The 12,022-nt window shown below is 48.2% G+C and overlaps 1 protein-coding gene across 3 annotated transcripts in view; it reads right to left on the minus strand.

Annotated features, from left to right (window-relative positions):
• Positions 1–12,022, minus strand: part of Ctdp1 (CTD phosphatase subunit 1) — a 63,481-nt gene that overhangs the window by 27,153 nt on the left and 24,306 nt on the right. For 2 of the 3 annotated variants that reach the window (XM_036204870.1, XM_036204871.1), the window contains exons 9-10: positions 10,747–10,888; positions 9,223–9,420 (exon numbers count right to left, since the gene is read on the minus strand). In XM_036204870.1, coding sequence (XP_036060763.1) covers positions 9,223–9,420; positions 10,747–10,888 — 340 coding nt within the window. Of the gene's footprint in view, positions 1–5,272; positions 5,434–9,222; positions 9,421–10,746; positions 10,889–12,022 lie in introns of all 3 variants that reach the window. The other variant, XM_036204872.1, reaches the window with a different exon arrangement.

Here is a 12,022-nt window from a genome sequence, read left to right on the forward strand (position 1 = left end):
ACAAGCACTTGAAGAGAGCCTCTCCTTCCCTGGCCATGCTTTCTACCCAGGAACAGCAATAGGAACCCGGACAGCGACTGAGGATATTACAGCCACCGCTGTGCTGTGCTCCCAACACCCACAGCTCCAAAGAGAAACAGGAAAAGCTCACGTAAGTTTTCCTTTACGAAAATAAGTGTACCATGCTTCTCTTTAAGGTTGTCTAACAGGTCAACCAAGTTTGAAGTGTAAGAAAAAGAAAGACCTGTCTACTAAAGCTGAGTGCTCATCTTCAAAGGTCAACATTGGCAAGGCCATGCCCAGCTCACAGCCAACCTGGTCTGCTGGTGCCAGGAGAGCTCTGAAAGGGTGATAGGTTCCAGGAGCATTAAAAAATGCAGAACTCCTTCTTTGACCTGTAAGAGACTACATACAGACCCATACCAAAGCTTTCAAGGACCTCCCGGAGCACCTGTGAGCTCCTGCTCTTCCAGGAATGCCCCAGGGCAAGGCTAGTTACTCCAGAACCTCCACCCACAGAGGAAACATGACAGAGTCACAGAAATGAAGAGCACTCCCATTATACTCCTTCTCAGTGCGAAGTAACTTCACTTAACAGAGAGCGTGTGCTAACAGACGATAATTTGATGTTCCTCTAAAATGAGATGATAAATCGATCTTTGGACACTAACTTTTCTATTCTAGCTAAAGGGAGCAAAGACCCAGTGTTGCCCTGCTTGCGCTGCCTTTGAAGACAGGAGGCAGGCAGGAAGCCTGGAGTCCAACACCTCTCTCTACCGCAGGCCATTCCATGCTGGGCGCTGGAGGAGGGCAGGAGAGAGAAGACTGGTAACATTTTCTAGGGATACCGCCACCCCTCCCCCACTTCAATACGATTTGTCAGGTAAGACAGAGGATGAACCAGACCCAGGTCTATCATGATGAGAAAGTAAGCAGGCTTCAGTCGAATGACTTTTTGTGCAGGAACTAGGAAGACCTCCAACTGATGGAAAGGACAGTTAACAGAGTTGTCAACTCCAAGGTGACCTTTCATCTTTCAAAGACTTTAAAGCATCCATTACAAATATCTCTGAAAGAGATGAGAAAAAAGAAGAAACCCTTGGCAAAGACTAGAAGATGAAGAGCAGGGACGTCTAAGAAACGAAAAGTGTAAGGGAACACAGGCTAGGCTTGACAGCAAACTGAAAAAGGGGAATGTCAGCAAACTCACAGAAATCACCTTGGCTGGATGGAGAGAAAACACAACCAGAGAGGAAAAGATGAATCAGCTTTGAGAACTGAGGTGAGAGGGAACCAAAGGTTTAGACTCCCAAGCGAGGCAGAGATGAACCCAAACAGCAATGGCTGAAATGTCCCTGGTCCAGCATAAGACATAAACCTTCTGATCTAAGAGGCTGAGTGAATTCTTTACTCCAGAGTCTCAAAATCCACACCTGCCCACACAGCAGACAATTAAAACTCTGCCCCCCTCCGCCCAAAAAGTGTCCTGGAAGCAGTGTGAGGAAAGACGCCTTACATGTTCCTATAGGGAGAAAGAAAGCCAACAGCAGAGCTTGCCTACCAGTTTCAGAGACCAGGAGGGACCAGATGTTTCCAAGGGATTGAAGTAGAACTATTAGCCTGGATCCTTAGACTAGAACTGAACTATCAGGAATGGAGCTAAGTCAAGACAATGTAGGCAAAGGGGACAGAGAGCCCACCATGGGTCTCCCTCGTGGACAGGAGTCTGGAGGAAATACCAGGACGGAGCAGGAGGGGGCACCGCAGAGGACCCTGCTCTGAAGGAGTCTCCTGGACTGCATCCAACTGTTGGAACAAATGACAAGAAAGCAAGCAAGCAGGAGAAAGATGATAAAGAATAGAAACCATGGAGCTGAACAGAAGAAGGAAACAACCACAAGTCAATAAATTAAATAACTGCTGTTTCTTTTGTTTTTGAGACATGGTATCATGTTGTCTAGGCTGGCCTTAGGATGGTTTTGAACTTCTGATCCTCTTGCCTCTCTACCTCACAACTGCAAACTGATTTTTAGAAAGAGGTCTCTAGCAAGACTGACATGCAAACAGACAAGATTCCTGGCATCAGGGCAACAAGGGGCACCCCAGGGTCAGTCGGGATCACTGAAACATGGAGACAGCTCTCTCCAGGCTCAACCAGGAAGGAAGTGGAGAGAACACCAAGTCACACTGGCATGTGACAATGCAGAGAATCGGAATGATGTCACAGACTCATGGCTGGTGTGCCTGCCAACATACACAAACCCATAAACATGGCTCCATCCCAAGAGTTCAAGGATTTTTTTGTTTTATAACCAGTCAGTGGGCCAGGGAGATGCTCTGGATGAAGGTATTTGCTGCCAAACTTGCTGACCTGAGTTTTGAGTTTGATCCTCAGGACCTACATGGTGAAAGGAGAGAACTACTCCCGTTAAGCTGTCTTGTGACTTCCATGCTTGCTCTACGGCACATCCCACAAGCCCACACACCTTTCCTCTAAGAACTGGGTGCATAAATTAATAAAGAAAAAGCAAAGAAGGTTAACTATCCATGTAGAAGCAGGTCAAGAAGAAAACTACATGTTTATATTAGTTGATATACACGATCATTCAAAACATTCACAGCCACAAGTAAGGAAAGTTTGTATAAGAGGAAGAGGGGAGGAAGGAGGGACCCTCCCAATGTGACAAGGAGGACGCACCAAGCCCCACAGCTCTCAATAGCTTATCAACAAGATAGTGCTCCACCCAAGACTGAAAGGTGCATCCTCGGGTCAAGAGAACAGAAAGAACTATGAAACAGATCCACAGAAATGTATGGACTCGAGTGTCTTTGAGAACTGCAAATGAAGGTCAAGGGAGAAAATGATATTTTCAACAAGAAGGACTGAAGCAAGAACTCTCCCAGCTTAGTGAGATGTGGACATGGACACCTGTAATTCCAGCGGAGATGCTTCAGCAGGAGGACAGTCACGTTCCAGGTCACCTGGGCTAAAGTGAGACTGTCTCAAAATGCTACCCATCAACCCCACCATTCAAAAAGACCTCTCACAATTTCTCTATAAAGTGACTCAGGCTGGGAAGAAGACTCAGCCAAGTGTCTATCATGCAAACACAAATACCTGAATTGGGATCCTCAGAACCCCTGTAAAAGCCTGGCACATGCTCCTTTAATCCCAGTGCCGGAGAGGCAGACAGACAGATGTCTGGAATTCATTGGCCAGTCTGCTTACTACATTGGTGAGCTAATGTTTAGTGACAGACTCTTGTCTTAAACTATGAGGTTAAGAACAAATGAGGATGCTATGGGACACTGACCTCTGGCCTCCATGTACATTCGTGTGTGTGTGTGTGTGTGTGTGTGTACACCCACACCACCCTCCTAAAAAAACCAACCCTGACTGAAAACAGATCATATTTCAGTATATGCAAATGGTGAGAACAGAACACCAGAGAAATACAGGGTTGGGCTATCAGCAATAAATGACAAGGAGACACAATTCATAAGAAGAGCTGGTAAGCACAACTTCACAAAGTTAAAAACCTATCACTCTAGCAAAGGCGCGTGGAGAGGTAAAACACAGACTGCAGTGGACTGAGAAAACGCTCCTTTCAGTGAAGAGCACACACAGACTTCCATTAACAGTAATAACCAGACAATTCAGTTAGAGACTGGGCACACAGTTGTTCCACTGAGAGTAAGCATAGTCAATGCTTGGCCTCTCCCTGGGCTCTCACTTCCAGATGGGACCCTGTCATCTTAGCAAGTTCAGTAAGGCCAAGGGGTCCGCCTCCACACATGGCCAGTGGGGACCTGTACCTCACCCCGCTTCAGACACCAAGTTAGAGTGGGATCAGATGGCCATCACCTAGCAACTGGACACAGCCTGTCTCAAACTACTCATTTACTACGCTTGAGTGTCATTAAGGAGAGCCTGCAGATGTCCCTGACTTCACTCAGAGACAAGTCTGGGAGACTCCACTGCACTCTTAACCACCAAGTATCAAACAAAACTTACAACTTCACAGCCTGGGTGACGATGGTCATCAAGGACAGCGCTTGGTGCTGTTGCTAAGCGCCCTGTCACAATGGATCTGCACAGAGTTCCAGGCCCCGAATGAGGCTAGCTGTCACAGGAGCCCCGTGACAGACAAAGCAGGAGCTATACAGGCTGTAAGATGGCTGGAACAGAGGTCCATTCCACTATGCTGGGATGGGTCCAAGGACGCTCTACAGCCAAAGATGTAGACCGGCTGCAAAGGCTGCTGTGGATGTCTGGAATTGTGGTGGGTATGACTACAAAAAGAAAGTCACCAGGTGCCAACCATCAGCAAGGAGAGCTGAACCAGAGCATACTTACTTGTTCAGTGGCTCAGCATATGAGACTCAACAGGAAGGAAGCAAAGTCCAACAAGGATGGGAAAGATGTCTCTAACTTAAATCAAAAGGTAGTATTTATTCTACAAGGTGTTGTTAGGAAAAACATGCTAGGTTTCCTCACTCAGCAAAGAAGGGGTCATGGCAGAGTGGGTCTGATCAGAGTGGGATCAAATCCCTCAGCTACATTCCTTAGTGGACACAGCCACCCACAAGGAAAGCATTCTTCTGCATTTGGAGGCTCCTGCTCCTCACACATCCAGTTCTCTGTGTGCAGACATGTAAGCAGTGAAGAGGAAGGACGGGGACTCCATGTTTCCTTATGTAAACTAGTCAGTTCATCGTTTTTTGAAATCAGGGTCAGGAATAAGTAGTTCTGACACCTGCTGACCTTGCGGAACTTCCAAGCTTCCTGTACTTTCAAGTGCAGGCAGCAGGAATGTGGGTACTTGACAGGCTAGCTGGCAGCCTCCAAAGTGAACTAGGCTGAGATGACATATCAGTGTGACTGTACAAAGCCACTTTCCATTATAAAGTGTCTACAACCAATACAGATGATGAATCATTACTAATCCTCCAATGTACCAGGATAGGTTGGAACCTGGGTGCACAAGACACTTCCAGGTTCAGAAGAAAACACCAGCAAAAGTCACCTCCCAGTATGCACTGCCAGAGACCAGTTCCTGCAGCTGCATGAGGCAGCCTCACCTTTCAGAACCTGCTTTCTTTGTTGCCATATTAAAAGCTTTATTGAGGCTCAGCCTACCATACTCAAATTATTTTTCAGACAACACTTAATTACTTTTCACTTGTCTTGGATATCCCTGGTCTACTGACACACACTTCAAACAAAGCCAAATAATTAAAGAAACAATATTGTACCTAACACTGTACTCACCTTAAGACAAGGTGCCTTTGCTTTTTATTTAAGGAAAAAGAAATGAGAGGCTGAGTTGGTTTCCGCAGCGTGGAAAGCAGACTGCACAGGTGTTGCGCAGGTGCACACCAGCACATACTGACTTTGTGGCTGCTTTAAATTCTGGAAGCACTGCTGTCCAACTGCAATTCAGAAACTGAATTTCAGAAATAGCCTTCAATCACAGCTCCTTCCTGCCCCTTATCAGCTTATAATAACACCGCAGAACAGACAGCAACAGAATGTGCACCCCTTGACCACTGAGACTCTGCTCCAAGGGGAAATCTTAGCACATTCCCGGTTCCTGACACAAAAGTCAAAACCTTGGAGTGTCCATGGAGGTGTGCTATGGCTTCAGAACAGGGCTAGTCCCTAGAAAGATCGAGACCTGGAACCTCAAAACCCAACCCCAACCTCTGACCTCCAGAGAGCCAATCATTAGGACCAGGGTTAACCTCCTATACCCATGTAAAGTATCCTCTGTCTCCAGAGGGTGGGTTTACGGAGCTCTGGAGTGGGTGTGCCCCAGCTTCATAGGGACTGAGTTCTTGTGCCCAGCCTCCACTACCCCAGGAAAGGCCCACACCTTCTTGAATCCTACCTGAGTTCTCCATCTTTTCACCCTTTCCCATACCCATCTGCTTCTCTGGGCTGACCATGGCATATTCCCTCCACAGATATTGTTGGCAGAGAGGCTCTGGAAGGACTCAGAACTCCAGAATCAAAAGGCAGTCTGTGGTCACCAGGCTCCTTCTGGGCCTCCCCTCCCTCAGCTTTGTTTCTCAAATCCTGGATACTGTGGTGGCTTCAACTCCCTAATGTGTCTCTTCAGCTCAGAAGGGCACAGCTGCTCAGGCCTCATAGGATAGCACCCCAGAGAATAGCACCAGTGTGGACACAGGCCATAGCCCAGTTGGTCATTGGGCTGCTCCCAACACCATCGATCAGTGTTTCGTGTGACAGTGTTATGATTATTTTCAGCAAGAAAGAAATCAGAGTTCCAAATCTTGTACCCCACTCCACTGCCCTCAGCTACTCCTTTTACTTCTAGAGCACAGCTCCTAAATCAGGACCTGGGTCAAAGGGCACGCACTCTCAGTAAACATTGCCAGAGCTCAGCCAAGTGCTGATCCCACACTTCAGTGAAACACAAGCACACTTCACAATGGAATGAACAGGCAGCACTGGATTGAAGCCTTTGTACTCAGTGACGTGTGGGGGTGAGTGTTCACCACACACCCCCAACTCCTACAAGCTGAGTGCCTAACCTCTCGCCACTGCCACAGAGCCCCCTCTTGAGACCACCGAGTCACACAGGCACTGACCACCTAGGCTCCGGTATCTAGGTCAGTCCTAAGACCACACTTGCCCTTACTTTCAACTGGGGGCATCTGTGTCCTACATGAAGGATGTGCAGACCTACAGCCAACAAGTTCCATGTGGTTTTACTTTTTCTGTGCTTGTTTTGTACCCATGTGACTTGATTTTTCTGTTACAGCACACACATTGCTATGCAGCTTTGCTAGAAGATTCTTTAGAACATCCCCAGCCCACCTTGGCCTCCAACTTCCGCCCTTCCACACTGTTGGCATGCCTTGTGCCCTCTGGCTCGCCTCCACCGTCATGTGTGCCACGGAAGCAGCAAGCCGTAGATGACAGACGAGTGGCCAACAGAAGTACCACTGCTGCCCGTCTGAGGGACAGCACTCTTTTACACTTTGATGTGATGGCTATACGAACATGTTCCTACAGGTAGGTGCATGTGTGCAGGCCAGAGGCTGACATCATGTGTCTGATTCAGACAGGCTGGCTCGTCACTGAACTTCAGCTATCTGTCTGTTTCCACCTGCCCAGCAGTGTGACTGCAGATGCACACCACTGTGCAGCATTTATGTGGGTTCTAGGGGTACAGCACACCCCCACCCCAGCTGTGCACATTCATCCTCTTTATTTTCTACCCAAGACTTCAAAAATGAGGATAGCCTCACCATTTTAAAGGACACTTTGGCAAAAGAGTAAATGTTTCACCTTAGGACAGTAAAATATATACAGTGCTCTGCACCAAACTCAGACTTCTCATACTGTAACACAAACAAATTACTTAGGATCTGCTCAGCACAGCAGTCAAGCTTGGCTGTGGCTATGGCAGGAGGTGCCGAAACTTCTGCCGTCCCTGTGTTCTGGGACCAGGTAACACTTCAGAGTATGGAGAATTTGCCAAATGGTATTAATCACAACAGAATCTGAAAGGAGGCTCAAACAATGTACAAATTTCAAGAAAACAATGTATAGCCAATCTATACTGAATTTCATAGATAGGGAATCTGAGTTTGAGTCATAGGTGCCTGCTATGGAGGAAAATACCTAGTACTCCATCCCACTCAAAAATAAGGTCCTGCACAGGTAGGGAAGCTGTGGCAGTATGGTACTAACCATGGCCTCTCTCCTATAAGCATGTAGGGGGGCTTCATAGTTTTTTACTTGACAGCCTTCACAGGACAAACCTACCCCTTACACCCCCTCTCAAAAGAAGAACTCAGCAGAAAAAAAAGGATGGAAAGGACATAAAAAGGCAGTTTGCTGAAGTGTACTCCGATAGTGAGCCACATCCAGAGAGGCTAGGCTGCCTTCACAAAGCTCCTGCTATCCATTAGCTTCCCAGGACAGCTATGGATATGTCCAGCACACACACCTCACCAGGGCATACAGGTCTACTCTTCCGGGTGCCAGGGCAAAGTGCAGCATGTTTTGGCAATACAGCTGCTGTGCTGTACCACAGTTAAAAATATCCAGAACCTTGGCCTCAGAGACCCCACTTTGGTGATGTGATGGTACAGACTAGAAGCAGCAGCAAGTGGACACGCTCCAGCATGTGAGTGACTAATTGGAAGAAAACAAGTTTGGTTTTGAATTGCAGAGCAGCAGGTGCCTTTGGTGTGCACCGAGGAAACAGAAAGCCGCTTCACACCAGTCCTGCATGACGATCTTGGCTCTTCTGTCTGTGCCAATTCTACTTCCTATCGCCTGTGTGTCATGGAGGTGCGCCACTCAGGACTAAGTTCTTGCTCAGCCCTAAGACTGCTCTGCTGAAAACATGTCAAGCACTGCAATCGGGGCAGAATGAACACCATTACAGTTCTGAGCTGCTGACCACATAGGGCAAGTACCAGGAATGATCTCAGTGCTTCTGCAGAGAGGATCACAGAGGAGTGGGCAGGGGACTACATGCCCACTGCAAGCTGCACACTGTGTCTACTGTCCCAAACCTCTAGGCTCCTTATTTAAACACGCAGGATGTGCTTCAGGTATATAAGGGCAGTCTGAGGGGCTCACAGGGATGGGGGTGACTAAGACTGCACAGAGAAAGTAGGGGGTAATAAGGGGCTGTGGCTTGTGGGGCATCACCAACCCCAAACATCAAGTGACTTTTAATCTACTCAGTGTTCTCACATACCCTTCTGACAAAGTGTCTTTTCTCAGTATGTAGAAGAGTCTAGGGGGCCAAGACTGCCTGTCTATAGGACAGATTTGCCTGAGGACAGATCTGTGAGGGAGGTCAGAGCACCCTCCTCTGCTGGGCACCCCACGATACTCTTGAATACCCTGCCAGCACTGAACACTCTGTAGAGACACATGACTTGTATAGGATATTGCAGAACTAAAGCAAGATTCCTCTACTTTTGGTTTTGTAACCTAAGACTCAGCAGAATAAACAGAAGAGCCCAGCACAAGCTGGGAGGTGCTCTATGCACTGGAAATCACCCATGTCAGGCACGCAGTCCAACACAAACTCGGGACTGAACAGAGTCTCAAATGCCACTTGTCTACACTGTGGGCCAACACAACCATCTTAATAGGTTCAGAAAACTAAAACTTAACACTTTAGATGCCTATTTTCTCAGCAAAGGAAGCTTCCAAGTGCCACAACGTACCTGAAGGAAGAAGGCTCCCCATGGATAAGTGGGGCACTGGAGGGAGCTGGTACAGGACCCCGGATGAGTTTGCCTGTGTTGGAGTCGTAGATCCGAACCTCGGGGCCAGGGTGGGCCTTGGAATGAATGGGTGTTGGGTGGAACAAGGCTGTTGGGAGCACACTCTGTCTGTCTGGAAAGGCTGCAGGACTGTTATCTCTGTGGGATGAGAGCAAGGGCCATGAACGGTATTATCAATAACACATGGCCCACGGACACAAGATGAAAGAGATGTACGTTAAGGATGTGGATGCAGGAAATGTGGCAATATGTACCAGGGACAACCACAAACTACTGGCTGGGCTCCAAATGAAAAGCTTCTTCAATTCTTGACTGAATTTAGCTTAAGATGGAAGATTTGCAACTCAGGATTCTAGAACATAACAATGTGTAAAAATAACATGATGCTCAACCACCAGCATCACCAAGCCTGCTGTGCAGCAGGACCTGCTTGGAGGAAGCCTTTACCTCAGCAGGGCAACTTCAGTTCTTTGTACTTCACACTTGGATAGCTGTCTAAGCTGACAGTGCTCAGAGCTACTCTCAACAGAAACTGACTGCCACTTGCCCCCAACAACCAAAAGTTTCTCATCACAAATACACAAAAGATGAGAAGTTCCATTTTCCACATATCTCCCTCTTGGAATAATTCTGCAGACCCGCTCCATGGCCCTCATCCCACCTCCCTTCCTTTGGTTCCTGTATATAATTTGTATAATATCAACCCTGAAGAAATACATGCAAACTAGGATGTACTACTGAATCCCACATTGGATTGAACTAAAAGAAAATCCAGATCTGATGCTTTTCTGGACCTTTGAGTTCACAGAGGAGTTACACGATCACCTGTAGAGGTCAAGGCCAGGGTGGACAGACACTCCCTCTCAGGAGCACTGCAGCTTTAGGAGCTGGGTGGCATTTGTAATGGTTAATAATGACTACCGTGCAGATCTACAACCATCTAGGAGAAGCCTCTGGCCATGCCTGTGAAGGAGTATTCTGATTAAGTTAACTGTGGAGAGATGACTCACCCTACAGGTATGTGGGGAACCATCTCTGGATTCTCTGGGCTTGGGTCCTACACTACCCAGAAAGGAGAAAGCTAGCTGAGCCCCAACATTTATCATCCTTCCTAAAATGCTGAAACAGCAGGACTAGCTGCTTCAAGCTCCTGTGACCAGATCCCTACCATGACAGAACAGACTCCTTCCCCCTTTAAACTGTTCGTCAGGGTACTGTGTCACAGCATCAGGACAAGTAACTAATATGTCATGGATCTTGGATGGACACCCTGAACAACAGGGCTCTCCTCACTGTATCCAGCCAGCCACCTGAAAACACTGCTGGACTGAAGTAGAACTGAGTCCCCAGACACTCCTGGCCCAGCTTGGTTCGATCATGGGGGCCACACCTAGATGCCTGCTTGTGGCTGGGTACCTCAGGAAAGAAGGCAGCGTGGAATGACATGGATGGGAGCGAGCCTACCTGTGTGCCCGGGCATCATCGTCTATGAGTGGAAAGAGTTGCTCCTCGACTTTGTCCCAGCGCTCCAAGCAGCTCCACAGCCAGTCAGGGCTGACCACATGGAGGTGCTTACACTCCTGTGCCTGGCGCACCTTCTCTGTGCCTGCAGAGACACAGCCATGTCAGACTGCTTGCCCTGGTGGACCGGAGTGGGGGTTATATATTCCTTAGGATGGAGCTGCACAGCAGTTCACAGACAAGCATCCTCCACACCACTGGGGGTTAGAACCTCTGCCAACAGGATTTCTGGAGCTAAACGCCTTTCTAATCCTCAAGCTATCCCCATGACAGCCTGAGGTCCTCCAGGCTTGTTATTACCCGAGCTCTGGCACCTCCCATGGCAAGAGATCTATCAGGAGGCGCCATCACTTCTTCCCACACCGAGGCAACCTATTACTCTGCAACTCCAGGGCTTCCTTAACCAGCCTGGCACCTGGCCTGGCCCTGTCCCCCGACTCATCTCTTTTTGTCCTTCCTATGTATGGCAAGAGCTCCCTGGAGGGCTCCTGATCACGCACCCAGTGACTCCTCATTCTATCTCCAGCTGATCCTGCCCTGTCCTGATGTATTACAGCTAGTCTGTACACGGCTCAGTGACCCTATGCTGTAAGATGGCCAATTGAGTCCCTGGCTGTGTCTTCAAGGAAGTCATTCTCTTCAAAGGAAATGGTTGGATGAGAACATGCTGGTCACACCTCACATTGTCCCAACGGCTGAAGTGTCCACGGAAAAAGAGCTTCAGAACCAGGCAAAATAGAGATACGGACCAAGTACTGGACAGTCCCTACATAAGCAGGTGCACACACAGACACAACCCAAGGAGGAGCCTGACTTGTACTCTCAATGCTTTGGAAGGACAACCCCTTTTGTTCCTGAGAAGACGGATGCTAATTTCCCTCCTCAGACAAAAGATGCTGCTGGGACCAGAGAGCCTGCCAGCTTCCCTCTAATCTGTACCAACCATTCTACAGAGCAGAGGACATCAAGGTCAGAAGTCACACAAGCTGAAACCTTCAGGGAGACTATGGGAACAAGCCACCCCGACAGGTGTGCAGAGCCTGGAGGTGAAGCATTAGGAAGCTCTAACCCAGTGACTATTGCTGAGAAATAGGAAGGGGACCGACCAGCAGTGCCTAGACAGTGTGCATGAGCGTCACGAAGGAAAAGCCAAGCTGCTATTGGCTTTCTTTGAGCTTTTCTTACGGCAGCACCCATGACCATGTCACACAAAACAGGA

The sequence above is a fragment of the Onychomys torridus genome, chromosome 13, assembly GCF_903995425.1.
Source record: "Onychomys torridus chromosome 13, mOncTor1.1, whole genome shotgun sequence".
Taxonomy (NCBI): Eukaryota; Metazoa; Chordata; class Mammalia; order Rodentia; family Cricetidae; genus Onychomys; species Onychomys torridus.